Genomic DNA, 18438 nt, shown 5'->3' with positions numbered 1-18438 from the left:
TAGCGACCTTTCTGGCTGTGCTAATTCATCTCGGACACCGGACCCACTGAGCAGCCTTAAGTGTAGCTGTAAGGTCTTACAGTATACTTCCCTGTGTTGATCCCAGTGACAAAATTAAAATTATTAGGTTCCATTTAAAAGTAAACACAGTAGCTTTCCCAGAAGAAACAGCTCCGTAAACTGTATCCAGAACTTGTCTCAGATCTTGAAAACCTTGTGACATCTGTGTCATTATAATAATGCAACTGACGACCACAGTGTAAGACATTTAATGTTGGCTAATAGTTTTCTTATCATGAAATACCATATTTTTACTCTCTTCATAAATAGAAAATGACCAAACATTACAATTTATTCATGTTTGCTGATTACATTTACAGAGAATATTCAATAATCAGAACTCACCATCTGTAATACTGTACAAGTAATATAACCCCTGCTATAAAAACTATCTATTGTGACCCAAGATAAAAACTGTCTCGAGTTTAAACACATCAGAAATCACAAAAGGGAAACGCAAAGGGAGCGAGAAGGGTCCCGGAAGGGAGCGCGAAGGGTCCCGGGCGCCGAGGGCCTAGAACTCTCCGACGTCTGCTCTCTTATCGCGGCACTTGCTCCGAGCTTTGGTCCGCGCTTTGAAGGCTGCAGAATTGTACAAATGCTGCAACGGGGAGAAGGGACAGGCACGTGAGCCGGGACGACCAGACGGACAGAGCCGCAAGCCCACAGAGGAGAGGAAGGAGCTAATTCGACCCTGTATTTTAAATGTTCATAACACACTCACACCAAAGGAACACACGTGATAGTTCTCTACATGAGAAAATTCCAATGAAAAAATTTTTAAAAAGTGTATCGACACTGAGTCTGATCAAGGAAAAGTGAAATTATGAATGTAAAAAATGTCCAACCATGCTGAAAGTTCCATTTTAATTCCAACAAAATTTTAAAAGTATAAAACTCAATGCTGCAAAATATGCAACAGCTACATGCTTGTATCCACTGCCAAAAACAGTTCAGAATGACAGAGTAACTCCGGAAGGTCATTTGGCAGTATGTATCAAAAAGTCATGATCCAGCCCTATACTCCAACGTAAGGATTTGTTTCAAGAAATAATTCAAAAAAAGTATGTACAAATAATATTAAAAACCCAACAATGAGTGATGTGGTCATAAAAACGATTAAATTTAAAGATTCTATAAAAATATAACTAAGCACTCACACCTACCAGGATGCCCATAATTGAAAAAGCGATTGACAAGTGCGTGTGCAGACATGGACTGTGGGGCCCTCCCACGCTGCTGGGGACTGTGAGGGTGCGGCTGCCTTACAGAAGTCTGGCAATCCCTTCAGGAGATAAACTCAGACCTGCTACGTGACCAGCAAGCCCGCTCCGAAGTGCACACCTAGACGCACCGAAAGCAGGTGCTTAATAAGATCTTGGACACGAATGTTCACAGCGGCACCATCCATTACAAGTGGACCCCTCCCAGATGCCCACTGGCTAATGAATGGGATGAGCGTGGGGCAGCCACATGGCCAAATGACGCTCTGCCACAGGGAGGGCTGGAGCGCTGACGTCTGCTGTGACACAGGTGGACCCCAGTGACACGTGCTGGGTGCAAAAAGCCAGACGTGAAGGGCCACGAGCTTGACAGCTCCAGAATGGGCCAAGCAGAGGGGCAGAGTCAGCAGCAGAGGACGCCAGCCGCTGGGGCGGGGTGGAGGGGGCAGTGAGCGCTTCACGACTCCACGCTCCTTCTGAGGACTAAGTGGTGACGGGTGCGCAGCACCAGGAATGTGCTAAATGCCTGCACCCTGTCGAGTAGGCTGATTCACGTTACGGGAATTTTACCTCCATATAAAATAGATAATTAAGACATTTTAAACGGGAAGTGAGATATTAATTCCTATGTAACGTCACACACTCTCTGAGACCTTCAGTGTCCTCATTTGTAAAATGAGTCTGGTACTTAGTTATCTGGTACCAAAGCAGCACTGCGTAAATTATTTATTCTTATGTATAAAAGGAAACAAAAAGTAAAAGTAACTTCCACATTAAAACAGGATTATGGGTAAAAAGTCTGCACTCCCCCCATGATAGTCCCTACACCTGGGTGCCATGACTGTGCCTGCGTCACGAGGCTCTGCGACCCCACGGACACAGCGGAGCACCTGTCACCCGGCAGAGCCGAGGCTCCGGCTCCGCTCTCTCTGGTGCGTTAAGGTCTGTTGGAAACAAAAATAAAACCCACCCTTTCAAAACGAGAAATCTTCATCGTTTTAAGCGTTGCAGCATCAAGCATCACCGGGGGTCCAAGTTCAAACACATTGCGAAGGAATTCATTTGACTTTGGTAAAAGAAAAAGGTGATAAGGCTCAGCATCAAATCAGCTCTTTTTTACTACATAAAGTGAAATCGATTCATTAAAGTTCTGTGGAGCTTATACATGTGAACTTAAGTCACTGATTTTCTTTCTCTGTCACATGAGAACAAATTTTCTTCTGAGGCAGCCATGGGCCAACTATTTGTTTTCACGCAAAATATGAACGATGCTCCACTGGACTTGAATACAAAACAAAAGGACAGTTTTATTTGTATTTAATTTCACTTCCAAAAGTAAATTTACTGTTATGTATCATGGTGAAAGCATTGTGTATTCAACTAACATCAAATGCCAATTAGCTACGTTCAAAACTGCTCTCTGGTTTAAAAGCAAACAGAGAAGACCTTGGCGCTCACCTGCAGGTGGTACTGCATCCCGGATCCCAGAATCTCCTTAAAGGTGTCATAGGTGTGTTTTTTGACCCAGCAATCAATATACATGCGTTCAGGACCGAATTTAACCGTTTCTGTTGGAAAATCCCGTTCCTAGCCAACAAAAGAACCAAAGCTATCAGAGGAAATAAAATGGTCTAAAGAGACTCTACATAAATAATTTCTAACTAGACATACACGTGAGAGGAGTGAACGATGGGGTTACACCGACACCTCCGCCCCGAGACGCGCATGGACCGAAAGCACCGCTCTGCGTGTGCAGCCGTGGTGGGCTTGGAGGCACAACTCAGTTTGCATAAATTTAGTGGCGAAACACTGTGGATGTTCTGAAATCTCAAAAGCGCTCAAGAAAATTGAAGAAAAAGTCTAAAGCTGCGTCTGGGAAGGGAGGGAGAGAAGGCTGCAGGGCGAGGCACAAGACGAGGTGCCCCACGAGCCAGGGCTGGAGCCGAGGGGAAGCTGGGCTCTGGAGAAGGGAAGACGAACGGCCGACCGAAGGAGAAGGCCAGGAGGGACGGAGCAGGCCCACCCGACCAGGAGGGGCACGGCTGAGCTCAGGATTTCGGACGAACAGTTCGCCAGAAGACAATTTCTAAAGTGTAACCACGGGAGGGGACAAACACACCGTAGGGTTTTCCAAACGGTGACAGGCCTTGGGAGGCACCACTCTTTGATAAATCACGAAGGTGGAATGACAGCCAGGACGAGAAGGGATGACCACCACGGACAGAGAAAGAAGGGCTGGGACTTCCCAGGCACAGCCACTCCTGCGCGCCCCCAAACCCCACCCCCCCGCGTCAACCCCGCCCCTTCTCAGCGGACTCGGGGCACAGGGCGGCACAGGGCGGCACAGGGCCGGGAGAGAACTCCTAAGGCTTTCCCGGGTGTGCCACTCGCCGGCTTTTGACTCTGGCAAGTAACTTAACCTCTTTGGGTCTGTTCTCCTGCCTGTGACACGGGGCGCCTCTGCCTCACCCACACGAGGTGTCAAGGGGGTGAGACAGAGCGAGTCTGCGAAGCACTGCAGGCCCTGGTCTGCCAGGGCAGCTAGGAAACAAGCAAGCAAGCCCCAAACGGTGGATTCTCGTTCAGAGAACACTCTGGCAGTCGGGAAGCGCTCTCTACACTTGTCCACAGCCTCCCCACCCCCCGCGAGCGAGGCTGAGCATCTCTCAACTGCCTCGGCTCCCAGTCCGGCTTCCAGTCCGGCTCCCATCTTTCAGACGCGCCTCCCCGCCAGGTCCTTCGCCACGCGCTGTCTCTAGCATCTAAACCGAACAAAACCACCAACCCTCCCGCGACCGTGACCTTCCCACTGCAGCCACACTGTGAAAAGCACAGCAAGATGCGCCACCTCCGCTTCCTCACGCTCACTCCCCGATCCGCCTCAGTCTGGCCACTAACGCTGCTCTCGTAAAGGTCACCAGTGGCCTCCTCACTGACGGATCCAGCCACTCCGTTCTCGCTCCCGCCCCGTGTGCGGTGTCTGGCCTTGCTGGAAGGCAGCAGAGCACAGCGGGCTCAGAGCGCAGCTTCACTGCTCGGCGTTAACTCTTCCTCTGGTGCCCGTGCTTCCTTTAAAAGACGATTCCATTTGCTAAACGCTATCACGGGCTTAACAAAAGAAAACTGCATGTTAAAGCACCTAACATGTTAAACGCCTGCTGATCTAAAGGACACATGAGCTTCAAGAAAGATTTTCAGATGAAAAGAAATGGGGCGGCAGCAACCACACCACAAATGGAAAATTCTCCTCTGCAGCAGCTGAACAGCCTTGGCTTTGAAGACCCATCAAGGAAAACAGAGAAAGCTGGGTTCCAATGACAGAAAGGACAAGGACGCGGCAAGGCTCAGAGGGCGGGCCTTCGGCAGGTGCGCCCACACAGGGCTGGAGCGAGAGAAGGCAGTGGAGGAACTGAAATCCTGAGATGGAGACGCGGGGGCGGGACGGGGGAGAACTGTGAGCAAATGGGGCTTTCGATTTTAGCAATGACCGACGGGGAGGGGCGAGGGGCCCGGTGAGCGGTGACACACCAGGATGCTGCATGTCCGTCTCAGAGGAAGGAGTCTGCGCTGCTGACCCCTAAGACCCACCACCCAGACAGGGTGCATCCAGCCTGAACCCCGGGAACTGGGTCTAATTCAGAAGTCCTGGGACACGTCTCTTGATTTTATAGTCATTTTCTTGAGTAACTATAAATTACCCCTATATCTGACTTCTCTGGCCAACAGGATCCAAACACAGGAATAGTTTACAGATATCCAAGAATTCAGCTTGCTTAATTTGGGGACAGACAGCACCACACTAATTAGAAGACAAATAAAATCAATTCTTAATATGGATGTCTGCTCTAGTTAGGGATTTTTTTGTTAAATTATAAAATCCAGAGTAAATATAAAATACCACTATAATGCAGTTAGCACTAACCAAAATTAGACCCCAGAGGATCTCTAAACTAATTTAAACCCTAGGCTTTACTTTTCGAAACAGATTAAAATGAAGGAGGAAGTTCTCAGGCGGGCCTCATGAGTCACTAGAGCATGTTGAACATGGATCCGGGGACCTTGGCATCTCTACTTTTTAATTCCCACTCTAAAATTTCATGTGCATGTCTGGCTGAATGACTCTGCTGATACACTTATTAAAAGAACTGCCCTTTACATCCAAGAAATACTTTTACGCGGACACACGCACACTAAGCAACTGCACAGACTGCGGTCCTGGGGTAAGCCGGCCCGCATCCCAAGCTTTCTTCTGACCGCGCGTTCTACGCCCTGAAGGTTGCCAGGGAGACTGAGCAGGCCAGAGGATCACAGAAGGGCCTGGAGCACTGCCTATGACTTTAGGCGGCCTCATTAAAACACCGGACTTTGTTGTTCCAGTTTTTAGCACCCGGCCTCCCCAGGGCGATCACAAACGTCTTTGTCTGAAGGTGCTGAGGGGCAGGCAATAATCTCCTATTCACAAAACACTATGCTACATATGTATACTGAGCGCCGTGGCTTAAATGATGGTGGCTTAAATGATGGAAGACCGTCAAGGTGAAATGCAATTCTATCGCTATGAATTTTTTTTACATGTCGAAAATAAATTTTTCTTTGTAAAAAAAAAAAAAAAGTTTTCATTATTGTTGTTAAAAACCCACTCAGTCTGAAGATGAGAAAATTAGTTTGGTTAAAGGTGAAGTTCAATCACAAATGACCCGACTGTCAAGCCCGGCCGGAAACAGCCCGATCGGCCCGAGCATGACGGGGTCGAGGCCCACCTCCACCGCCCGCAGGACGTCTCGGAACACCGAGCGCTGCTTCCGCTTCTCCACTTTGGCCCGGTGCTTATTCCCATCTGTGGCCAAAGCCCTGAGCGTGTGAGTCAGAGACTCCATGTCTTCGTAAAAGAAGTCCTGCGGAGGGAAAAACAATTCGGTTCAGCGTGTTCCTGCGCCCCGCCATCCCCCGACCCCTCCTAGAGCTAACACAACTGTCGCCCTGAAGAGTGACGGCAGCTCTGCACAGGGCTTGGCTCACAGAGACGTATCTTTATCACCACGCCAAAATCCAACCCAGAACCCCGACAAGGCGAGACGCTACAACGACCAACAGACGCCCCCCATGCAAGCGTACCCAGATGCCTGCAGCAAACGGATGCTGCACTCCGACACAGTCGACACACTACCAGGGTTCAGAGGCTCAGGGAGTCAGACACACACGGACCAGTATAGCTTCTACCCTTTGGCTCCCCCCAGGCCCAATGCAGATTCCCACAATTCCCAGTATTCTGATTCCACAAGTGCAAGTTATCAGTAATGCTTTCTAAAGCACCTAATTTCAAATTTACTGGCCATATTTCAAATAACCAATAAAGCATTTATATCGCAGGCAACTCAAATGATTAGGATATTTTAATCCCTTCTGGAGGGAAGCCACAAAACATATTACTATTTGCCATTACCTTGAATTGAGTTTGGGTTTTCTTGTAACAGCTTAAGTGGCTATGCTTTTACAAAGTCTCTGTATTTTGGGTGTTTTTATTCCCTAACTACATTTTACAACCACATTAGAAACTAAAAGATGATTCGAAGTTATTCAGTTAGCCAAAACTAGGACAGACCCTTACAGAAGCCAGAGGTGAGCAGTTCTAGTTATTAATACCTGTTTAACCTTTATTTTAAATTAGCAGTAATAATTACTTAACTTATTCTATTAAAATAAGCTCTTATTCTGGGAATTCTTCAAATTATATAGCTATACAAATGTATAAGTAATTTCTTTTAATATCTAAAATGAAAAAGCTTATACTAGTGGAAAATGGGCTCGAAATTAATATAATAGATACTCTAACTTTTAAGTACATGAATTTTTTTTTATTGTCAGTATTTTAGAAATTGTGTATTATCAACTGTTGTAACATATTTTCTTCAAATATTCCAATTCGGCCTCCCATGTCTGAGTTAGCCCAAGCCAGCCCCCTGAGGATTTGCATCTAGAAAAGCAATTACCAAAGCTGACGAGGTATTAAAACACATCAGTTAAGTTAATCTCTGTATTTAAATTTCAATAAATTTGATTCTATCATAACAAGATAGAAATAATTTTACTTGTAGAAACGAGTACATTCAGGCACTGGCAGTTTTCTACTCACTCCATTAGAGAGAGAGAGAGAGAGATTTTTATAGTCGTCTAAAAAAAATGTATGGAAGATTTAAGCATACTTATGGAAGAATAAACCAAAATTTAGAAAACTACACAGTATCTTAATTTGTTCTAAGAACTGGGAACCACTACCAGCAGTTTTTTGACAATTATACCTCCCATGAGACAACTGATTATGACTGGAGCCACTTCTGGTTGTCGCCTCTAGGAGCTGCTACCGGAATCTAGTGGGCAGAGGCCAAGGATGCTGCTAAACATCCTACAATACACAAAACAGAGCCCCCTTCCAACAACTTATAATTATCCAGTCCATATATCGACAGTGCTGAGAGAAACCCACTGTAACTGAGCTCAGCAATCAATAAAAATCTAGTTAACAGTCTGAATCACTGAGGTCAATAGAGTATTAACTTGGAAAAATAAACATTAAATATTAGGAAAATGTCTCCATAAAGTATTTGGGGTTTAAAAAGAAAATGTAAACTGTAACAGAAATTATAGCATCCAAAAGCCAATGCACTGGCGATCTGGATAACTATACAGAAACACTATACACTCAGGAACGAATGAAAACCTGAACCCATTGATAATACAAAGAAAGCAGCAGAATCATCACCACACAACAGGTGTATGCTGTCTACCTGCAGGACTTCCCGTCAGGGCAGGTGGGGGTGGAAGAGGGAGAGCTGAGAAGGTGCGATGTCACTATGCTTTGGTATATTTTCCTGAGCTAGCACATCGCATGGCCCCAAGATCTGTAATTCTGCCCACAAAATAATCTTGGTCTTATTTTCGGTTACCCTCAAGAACTCATAAAAGGCCACTAAAAGACTGCCAGAGAGGGTGACAGTCAACTCAATGGACAATTAGTGACAGCTACCACTCCCCCTACACTTACCACGTGCTCTCGGCAACCCTAGGAGGTAGCTCCTACCACCTCCTCGTGCTGAACACAAGGGTGCCGAGGCACAGAGAATAGGCCCAGCGCCATCTGACGAGTGAAGCTGGAGACCAGAGCCCACCCAGGCGGCGTGGCCGCACGTGCACCCCCACCTACTCAGTCACCTAGCAAACACGGGCCTCACCCAAGAGCTCCCGCTGACTCCTCAAAAGCAGCTCTGAACGAGGCACCATCACTACTTCGCCAGGTCCCTCTGTGAGGCCTGAAAGCCAGCTCTCCACAAGGCTTTTCCTAAGTCTCGCAGGCAGAACCCATCACACTGCTAGAGCCCCAGTTGATATAAAGTCATAAAATAATTACGTCAGCAAAAGGCTCTAAATAATTCAATACTACACGTTTGCCACAAGGACCCAAAGTTAAGTCAATGCCTATGGATTCATTAACCTTGGTTTAATTTTTTGAACATCCTATAACCACCACCACCCTCTACTCTGACCCTGTCCACTCACTCCATTCAAAAAGCTTATTTCCTTAACAAAAGCAAACACACAAAACACCAGGTTCTACTTTACAACCCAGTTCATTACTGTCCTAGACAAGTCCTTGGTCAAGTGAGACACGTGTGGATGAGGTCTCTTGGCCATCTCACATGATGTCTCAGGCCAGAGAACATTAAGACGTGTGGGTTGTAATATACTTTGTGTATACAAATTTACACAAATTCAACAAGTATCAATTTAAATTGCGTTAATATTTCACTATTAAGATGTATTTCAAGGAAACAAAATTACCATTTCTAACCAGTGGAGGAACGCAAGATAAAAACTGGGACATCTGGTTAAGGAGCCATTAACTAGCTCAATAAAATCAAATCGAATGCTAAACTTGAGTCCGATTTCTCACGTGATGAGAATCATCAGCTACTGACAGCTGTAACAACTTTTCAGTGCTACCTGCTATCCTTCAAAAAAAAAAGGGGGGAGGGGGCGCATGCTAAAAAAGACAACTCCCAGATAGAAATTTTAAGAGCCTGTACATTTTTTCAACAGTCTGAAATCATTCACTGTTGAATAACTGAACTGCAGGAAAGTTTCATTCTGGAAATACAATCTTTCTCCTTAAATTAAAAAGCATCTAGTAAGTGATCCTAAGTTCACAACAGAGGTCACAAATCAGGATGACCAAATGTCCCAGCTAGACTGAGGGCTTTCGGTGCTAAACCGGGAACGCCACCAGGACGGTGGGTCGCCCCCCACCCCGGAGCACCTGAGAGAGAAGGCAGCAGCGACGCCCACGAGTGGACCGGGGTGGGAGTGCAGAGCGCAGGCCCCACCGACAGGTCGTGTCCGCTTCCGCCGGCGGCACAGAAGCTAAAAGCAGTGGCTCAACTCATCTGATCCAAACCTACGCCGACTCAGCACCCGTCTGCCTGACATTTACTATCGAGCGTCCACGCCTGAATTCCTTCCCCTGTCCGAAAAACCTAAGCAGACCCGCACAGATCAAACCAGACACGATTCTCTCCATGGGGCACAGAGCGCACCCCAAAACGTCAGTTGCACAGATCGCAATAATCAAGTACAATGAACTTCATTCAAATGCTGCTCTAGTGGCCACCACTGGTTTATGCTCTCACGAGTAATCACATCACCACCACCAGGAAACGGGCAGGTGACCACGAGGTTCTCGAACTGGCCATGTGCCGACATAGCAATTCTTCACTGCGAAGGTGACAACAGAATAAACGATGGTCCCTGTGAGAAAAGCTCTCTCCTCCTTCAACTCGGCAGACACTTACACTCTCCATTCCTCTGGCCAATTCGAACAGAAGCGCCAAAGATTCCCCAGCAGCTATTCTCAGGTTCACGTCATCGGAAGACAGGAGGCTTGGCAGTTTGTGGAAATGCCTAGGAAACAGTCCGTCGTTACTACGCAAACACAATCAACATCAGTAACGTGCTTAGAAAACGTGAAGTGACGAGTACGCACATCTCCAGCCTTTTCTTCACTTCGCTGACGGGGCACACGGTCAGCAGCAGCGTCCACGCGAGGAGCGCACTGACCTGCAGCCCCGCACCGGAGGCGCTGCCCACGACACGTGTGTCCTTCTCTTTGAGACAAGACTTGGTGAAGACGGTCTCCAAACACTCCAGACTCGAATACAGCTCCTAACACGTGAGGATACGAGATGAGATGACCGTCTCAAATTAGAAATGATAAGGTAAAGGGAATCAAAATGCTTTCTACTCACAGTAATGTCGTCTGTGGCAATAAAAGAGCAAACGCCAAAGCAAGTCGCACACTGAAAGGACAAACAGAGTAAACAGACATTAATGTTTATCACTTTCTACTAATCCTACATCTTCCCGCTTTTATAATTCGATTTGAGAATTTTCCCAACTACGTGACATTAGGTCCCAAGCACAGTATTAACCAGAGAGAGACTATTCAGTTGAGAGCTCAGGGAAGCAGGCCTGGCCCAATCCCTGCGAGGCGCACAGCACGACGTCAGGAAAGTCACTCCATCTCTCTCGGGCCGGCCTGCCCGCCTGCAGTTGGCAGACCACTTCAAACTCATTTCCAGCTCAAAGACAGAGATATGTTTGGATGTTTGAGATAAAGAAACCTACTCTCTCCATTAAAAACCTTTTAAAACATTGTTAGCTCCAAGTTTTTAACCTCTTAAAATCATTTATATTCATGTACACTCTATTATGAAAACTTCTAAAAGAAAATTAGTTCCAAAAAATAGCAAATAGGAGAAATCTCATAAAATTTAAATAACTCTAAAGAAGGATTCCGATTTTACTTATTTGGGAACATGATGAAAAGAAACTGAGCGTCTTTGTTGGGGAAACACGAGCTACACAGTGAGGGCGTGGCAAGGTCACCCAGGTACAGCTTACCCCACAAAGTGCTCAGAAGCCAGTATCTGCAGATAATCTGCTTGCGCCATAAACTGGAGCATCAGTTTTCAGAACATTGCTCTAATTAGCCACATAAAATCAACTTGAAATTGTGAGATTTCGTTATTCTCCATTTCCCTTTTCTCCATATGTTGTCACTAAAATTCCCTCATGCTGTTTCAAGTACCACCAAAACTGGAGTCGTCAAAGCCACCACTCACACGCCCAGGGTATCCTGGCCAGGCAGAGCGATCAGTTCGAGCCCTTATACTTACAGTCTGCCTGGCCTGGACGCTAGCGGCTCCATCGCAAATTATTTTCTTCAGGATCGGTCCAAGAGTTTTTAAAACCTCTTCACTTTCAATTCCAGGGCCCAGCTGAATACAAAGAACAGACGCTAACGCTGCGGCTGCACGCTGCTCATCGCTTTTACCTGTGAGAGGCCAAGAAGCAACCATGACATTTTCGGTCGACTAACTTAAGGCAGCGATTTCCCAAGTTGGTTCCATTTCCGAATATGCGCTCCCATTTACAAAACCCATAATACATGTGCTTGGAGCTTTGACAGAGCCATGAACCAATGAGATTCAAGAGCTCAAAGTCTGCAAACTGACCTCGCTCAAACCCTACACACACCACTGATTAGCCAACTGATCTTCAACTAATTGCTCACATGCTCAAAACAGATTTCCTCATCTGTAAAACTGAGACTAATGCCTACTTTAAGAGGGACTAACAGTTCAGCAAAATAACGTTTCCAGCCCACCTGACATTCCCAATGCTTCCTGCACCCACGGACCCATGCTCTGGGAGCCTGAATCACTCTCTCCAGCCTTTCAGATGTGCATGGCCCATGAGGTAGACCAAACCATCCCCGTTCCTCACCCCTCCCCCACAATTTTTAAAACTAAGACATTAAAAGTCAAGGATTCTTTAACACCACAGAAAACATCAATATAAAGGTAAATAAAAATGAACTCCTTTGAGAACTGTATATACTGAAGGATTTGGGGAAATTCTGAACTTACGTAGTTATCTGAGAAATTAAAATTTTATAAAATATGCAGGTTGAAATGGGATTTTTAAAGGTCGCCTAGTCCCACTACCTTATGAGACAGCTTCCACGTAAACACCTTTAACAAAGCCACTGTGCTATCAAAGCAGGCTGGCTCTGCTATCGACTGACCATACCACGACAGTTACATAACCTTCGGCCGGTCTCACGTTGCCCAGGCCTTTCTTTGTCACACAAAGAGGAAGGTGGACCAGATCAAAGTTTTCCCAACACCCTTTGAGATAAAGCTTCACCTGCGGCAAAATGAGATTAAGGACACAAAACTAATCTCATTCAACCTAAAGGGATGTGTGGCTTCCTACATTTGTGGTGCTAGAAACATTCCGTTTAAATAAAGTGATGATGATAGTAAAAGGTATTCTTATAATGTTCTTACTTGGTAAAGAAACTACGGTGGCAGTCCCAAATCTTTCTAATTTTGGTGGTTCCTAAAACTGAAAAGCCTGGTAATACTAGACTTAATCTTGAAGGCCTTTCTTTACTCTTAAAAGTTCTATAATTTTAACAACATGAATTCCAGAATCTCCATTACAAAGCTCTAGAATTTAAATATTCCAAGGAACATCTTGAATACGATGTCATCCACAGGTATGATTGATGTTTTAAATAAGTACAAGGAAAAATGAGCTAATTTTAGAATAATGAAGTAGGATGGCTTTTTAAATAATACTTTTGTTGACACCTGACATAAGCTTTCAAGCCTTTCTCATATACACAAATGGAAATCACCCTTCTGATATAACAAAGGATGATAGTCACGCCAACCCTCCCTAGTTTCAGGCTGTTTATTACGTAAATAAAAACAAAGCTTCTGACAAGTCAGGGTTTGAGTTTTAACAAGCACGGAGTACTCCTCGACAATTCTAAAGCTATACAACTGAGCCAGTCTTCCAGTGCCATTAACATGTTATTGCAAAGAAGGTAGAAAACTCCTTTTTGGTTCTGTGCCTCTGACTCAAAAACAAGGATATTACCTTTTTTCAGGCAGCGTTCAATGCTATCAGTTAAAGTCATTCTTCTTTCCAGAATGAATTCGTAAAGCATTTTTGAAGCCAGTGCATTTTTAATACCTTCAAGAGCTGCCTGCCTCGTCTTCGCGCTGTTTAAAACAAAACGTTAAGAGAAAGAAGTTCCAGTTGGAGTGTACCATCCATGACTTAAATACTTATTTCTCCTCTCAATTTTTAATAGATTTTTAAAATATAATCAAGTTCTAAACATTTTTAGTAACGTAATTTTCATCTACAACTCACTTATTTTACAAAAGATTACAAGCTGCTTTATATCACAGCATTTTTATTAATTTAATAACCACAATTTTAAATGACTACACAGTATTTTATAGTCTCAATGTACAAGAGATGTTCTCTCTCACATTACACGTTTAAAGCAAATTCACATTTTTTAACACTACAAAAGTCTAGAGTTCAAGTTTGCATCTTTTGGGCCTTTTAATTCCATTTGTTTTAAGTCACTTCTAGAGCTACTGGGAAGAAAACTAGCTTTGAAATTTTTCACATCTGTAACCAAATTAGTGAACACAAGCTTAAAGAAAGTTTAGTTGTCCTTCCTGGTTGAAGATTAACTTTTAATTCAACAAATCAAGCTCAGTTATAATCAAATACAGTTCTGTACTATTATGCCATAACAATGACTAATCTGAGTCAATCAATCTAAATTCTACGGCAAGTTTCTATCCACATTAAAAGTCCAAAGGAACAAGAAACATTAATATCATCCAAAGTAAACAAAGCAAGCTTTAGAAACACACAGTTGAACCAGAGAACTGTTCACATTATTCAGATCAGGTGGCTGCTAGAATAGCCCAAAATGAAGTTTCCAGAGCTTCCCACCTCTTATCCAGGGTCAGGTCAATGAACCCCTTCAACTTATACTCCAAGTCTTCTTGAGTTCCCTCCTCGTCGAGGATTTCTGGTCCTAAGGAATAGCATAAAGCATCCAACCGCTATAAGTTAAGCAGAGAAAAAGCAGATGGGGAACACTACTACTAGTATACCTAGCTACAAGAAATCCTCCACCTAAAACATCCTATACCTAATCCTCCACCTAAAACATATTATACCTAATATTGCAAACTGAAATTTAAAATGCATACCAAAAACAAACAATTAATTAAATTAAATGCATACCATCTTCAGCAAAACTGGAGGGGTCGCTGTACCCACTGCAGTGGCTCATTGTTTCAATCGAGGCATCTTCATCACTAAATGGTTGAACATTTCGATGCTGGCCACCTATTAGGTGAAAGGTGGAGGTAAATGATTTTGTTGTCATTTATGCAAATATTTAGCTTGGGAATTTTCAAATTTACTGATGCTAAATCCAGTAAAACCCAATCTTACTTAAGAAAACATGATTATGTTACGAAGGAACATACTTAAATACTACTAAAAAAAGTCAATTCACCTAATACGTACTTCAGAGCATCAACAATTTGCAAAACGCATCCACTTCAGAAATATATCAATCATCTAACAGGCAGTATCGGTTTACAAAAATTGGTATTACAGATGAAAACGTTACTCTAAACCATGACTTCAAATCATGAGACAATGACTACAGATCCAGAAATAAAGTATGACGTCACAGAGCATCATAACAACATAAATGTATTTTCCAACGAAAGCGCCTGGGCTTAGTAAACACTAAGTGGTGAATGAGTTAGTCTTTAGGTTCATGTGTTTTATGTGAAGGGGATTTAAGGAGTTACAGGATGGTAGTTTTAAAGATAACTTGAATTGGCGGGGGGGGGGAGCCTTAAAAAAGTAGTTTTGGCATTTGACATAACATAAAAGACTGTTAGACGAATTAGCTTTAAAAGAGAGGTTCTAATATAACCACAGTTTACTAAAAAATAAAATCTTTTTTAAAACTGGACTCTTTCTCCCAACTTCATTAACCTAATAAATCCATATTTTTAGTCATTGTCATTTCTAGTCACTGCTTTTTCTAGGAATTTCATATTAACATTCATGAATCACATTGAGCACTGAGTTAAACTAAGTCCTAAATTCTGCTCCAAAAGTGACCTTCAGTCACCTGACTTACCTCTGAGCCCAAGTTCCTTATCAGTAAAATCAAAGATTGCACCAAATATCACTAGGCCCCCGTGTTCAAACAGTTCGTGACATTTATTGCTGTAAGATAGTTTTAAAAAAATCTTCGAAGTTGAAGTCTGTTGCTGGTTTTTTTTTTAATGAGGGATTAACTTTTTCTTTTAAATCAAAACAAAGAGAATTTAGCAAATTTTTAAATCAACAAAGGCAAGCAACCTTCAAAAGTGCTTGCTATCCTAAAGGGAATAAGCTGTGCCAATCAACAGTAAAACATGAAGAATAAGCAATGAAGCCAAGATCCCAAAGTTCTTAATCCAAGTGCTTAGGACAGGAGTAAACAAAATAAACAAAGATCTGTGACATCATACTCTATTTCTGGATCCATCTTCATGTGTTTCCATGATTTGAAGTCATGGCAATAGTTGAGTAATCTGATTAACTTTTACTAACAGTGATTTGATCAATTGATAATTTTCACTTTTTATGTTCAGCTTATTTCTAAACTGTCAAAAAGAATATTCCTATGTAGGCTTTACTCAGCTCCCTTCTCCAGGGAAAGATTGATTTAAAAAAAAAATCAAGAAAAAGAACCCTGTGCAAATTGCCTGGTATCTGTCACATTCACCTACCCTCTGACCCTAAGCACCATAAATGGGGTGGAACTCTTGACACAAAGTCCTCCTTTCCTAGAGGGCTTACTTAACAAGGCTTTGTTCTTCTCTAAAAATGCTCTCTTCAAGTGTTATAGCAAGTATGCATACTTGTACAAGAGGTCAACTCATTAGAGTCCTGGAACCTTCCACCAATTTAAAGAATAATTTAAATGGAAAATCCATTAAGTAGAAGCTGTACATGTGAAGATCTCAGTTGAATCCCATTTCCTCTAGATGTCATTTTAAAATACCAATAAGGTAAGTGGCTTGTAAGTATAAGTGTCTGACAATTTTCCAGCTCTTCTACTCAACTATTATTTTTATTTATTGAATAAGTAGTACCTTCACCTGGAACCAAATTTAAGTCTTTTTAAAAAGTAAAACCACCCCCCACGCTTTCCAGAGGCAAGCAAAGTTACTAAGTGCCAGTGTAAATTTCCAAAGATACTCAAAGCATATACAGTTTTATAAACTAATCAAAGAATTTCTTTCCAATTTCTTATGTATACATATACCTCTTCTACTGAAAATAATCAAAAAGGCAGCAGCAAGAAGGCTGATGAAAAGTAAGGAGCCTTGAAGTAAATTTGAAAGACCACCTGAGGTTATTCTGTAAATTCCAGGAAGGAAGCTAAACAGGAAGCTTCAGAAGGGAATAAAGATTTGTGATTCAAGGAAGCCATTAGCAACATCATTACAATTTTCAAAAAGGCTTTAGGTTGCTACTCCTTCATTGTTTCAACAAAAGGTAAATTTAAAGAATAAAATTAACAAGGACTTTTAGACAAAATACAAATGTTTACTTCAGACAAAAAGCTGAAGCACAGTTAAGAGTGAAAAAACTGCATTCAAAACAACTCATTCCTACCGTCAGTTACTAAATGTTTAATACATGAGCACAAGTTTTTCTCCTGCTAGAAATCCTATAGGAAAGCTTTCAAAATGCCTCTTTCCGATCATCTTTAACAAGAAAACTGGCTTGTACTTTCTAATGAAGGCAGGCATATCATTCTGGGGATCAGAGCGGCAACTGTGTTGACCAACACCTAAGGACCAGTAGTATTTCCGATACGATAACGTCTGAAGATATCCCAATACTTAACGTCAAAATCTCAATGGCTAAATGAGATATCCAGTTTAATTCTCGGTTGGAGTTTAGTGTGGTGTTTCGTAGGGCTTTGCGCTGGAAGTTCTATTAACTAACACTAATTCAGTTAAGCACCCACCCATCTTGGAAAAGCTTCAGCTTTGCAGTGAGGAGACAGAACACTTAAACTTTTGGCCAATTGCAACCTGAGCTCCCACCACACCACCTCCTCTCCCGGGCTCAGGGCAGAGAGCCTACGGACGGCAGCACAAAGGAGAACGTGGCTTCTGCCCCCGGCGAGTGGGGAGTCGCCTCGTCTGGTCACGGTGGAGCTGGGGGCTCGGTGTTTCTGCAGGTGCCAGTCAGAGGCAGGAGCAAAGCCCATGCTGGGACGGTGCCTCCTGCCCGGCCTCCAAGGCCCGGGCCCGGCCAGGTGGCCAAGCGGGATGCACAAGGAGGGAGCGGCATGGGATGCCACCCGGGCGCCTCTGCGTCGCCCCGGCCCCACCGCGCAAGGCCCAGGCCGCGTGACACGAGTCCAGAGCCTCAGCTTCCAGTCTGGAGCAGTGCGGCCGGCTGTGCGCCCGTCCCCTCGCTTAGCCTGTTCCCCACTTCCCTGCGGCCCCTGCCGGCCACAGCCGTACCCCGCTTTGGGGACGCTTCCATGGTTTCAGAGGCCAAATGCGTTTAGCGATCCCCAGCGTGTGCGGTTCGGGGCTGTGTGCCCTCCGCCTCCCAAAACGCTTAGTCTGCTTAGTCGTGTCGTTCGTGTGTTTCTCCCATGCTAGACTAGAAAGATCTGGCGATTCGGTGCCACAAGTGTCCATACAAGAAACATGTCCTTTGACAGTTCTGCCTGCTGGGAGGTCAGTCTGGGATAAGGGTTGGCTCCCAAGAACTTACAGCTGGTAAAACAGACATGAGCTATAAATCCCAACAATCCCTGTGTTTTTTGTTTTTTTCCCTCCCAAGGTGCTCCTAGTCTTGTTAGAATTGTCATGTATCTAGGACCTGTTACTACACTCCTTTACCAGGCTTAGGACAGAGCCACCTCACTGACTGACCTCAACGTGGGTGACTCAGCCCCCTCCCCCGCCCTCGGAGGCTGGTTGTCGAGCTGCCTGCCGGAAGCACGTTTCCCCCTGAAGTCCCAGCGCGCCCCAACCCAGCACCTCTCATACTGTTGTCCTCTCCCTGTCTTCCCTCTGTTCACAGTACTGCTGTCTCCCCATATGTCAAAATTCAAAACCCCAAATCCTTATACAGCTCCCCTCTCTGTGTCCACCCGCCCCCCCCCCCCCCCCCACCACAA

General features: G+C 44.2%; 1 protein-coding gene across 2 annotated transcripts; it reads right to left on the bottom strand.

The window, feature by feature from the left end:
• Window positions 1-253: 253 nt before the first annotated feature.
• On the bottom strand, window positions 254-17613 carry IFRD1 (interferon related developmental regulator 1). Of its 2 annotated transcripts, XM_006912075.3 has the most exons (11): window positions 14460-17611; window positions 14163-14247; window positions 13284-13408; window positions 11510-11667; window positions 10580-10630; window positions 10318-10496; window positions 10127-10235; window positions 6044-6178; window positions 2742-2870; window positions 2254-2349; window positions 254-661 (listed from the first exon to the last, which is right to left on the bottom strand). In XM_006912075.3, exons 1-11 carry the CDS (start codon window positions 14602-14604, stop codon window positions 575-577), a joined length of 1299 nt encoding a protein of 432 aa, XP_006912137.1. In that variant the 5' UTR covers window positions 14605-17611; the 3' UTR covers window positions 254-574. The 2 variants fall into 2 exon arrangements, with proteins under 2 accessions (XP_006912137.1, XP_006912138.1); XM_006912076.3 differs by lacking the exon at window positions 2254-2349 and having other exon boundaries at window positions 14460-17613.
• Window positions 17614-18438: the final 825 nt, after the last annotated feature.

The sequence above is a fragment of the Pteropus alecto genome, unplaced genomic scaffold (assembly GCF_000325575.1).
Source record: "Pteropus alecto unplaced genomic scaffold, ASM32557v1 scaffold21, whole genome shotgun sequence".
Classification (NCBI taxonomy): Eukaryota; Metazoa; Chordata; class Mammalia; order Chiroptera; family Pteropodidae; genus Pteropus; species Pteropus alecto.
This window is presented reverse-complemented; position numbering and strand designations above follow the sequence as displayed.

What these genes read in the sequence shown, in the direction of transcription:
- IFRD1 (XM_006912075.3), bottom strand. Translation starts at nt 14,604, where the DNA reads ATGACAACAAAATCATTTACCTCCACCTTTCACCTAATAGGTGGCCAG. An exon ending in TGGCCAGAGGAATGGAGAGT is followed by an intron (nt 6,179 to 10,126) that starts GTAAGTGTCTGC and finishes TTCCCTCCGCAG; the next exon opens with GACTTCTTTTACGAAGACAT. An exon ending in GGATGCAGTACCACCTGCAG is followed by an intron (nt 2,350 to 2,741) that starts GTGAGCGCCAAG and finishes CTTTTACCAAAG; the next exon opens with TCAAATGAATTCCTTCGCAA.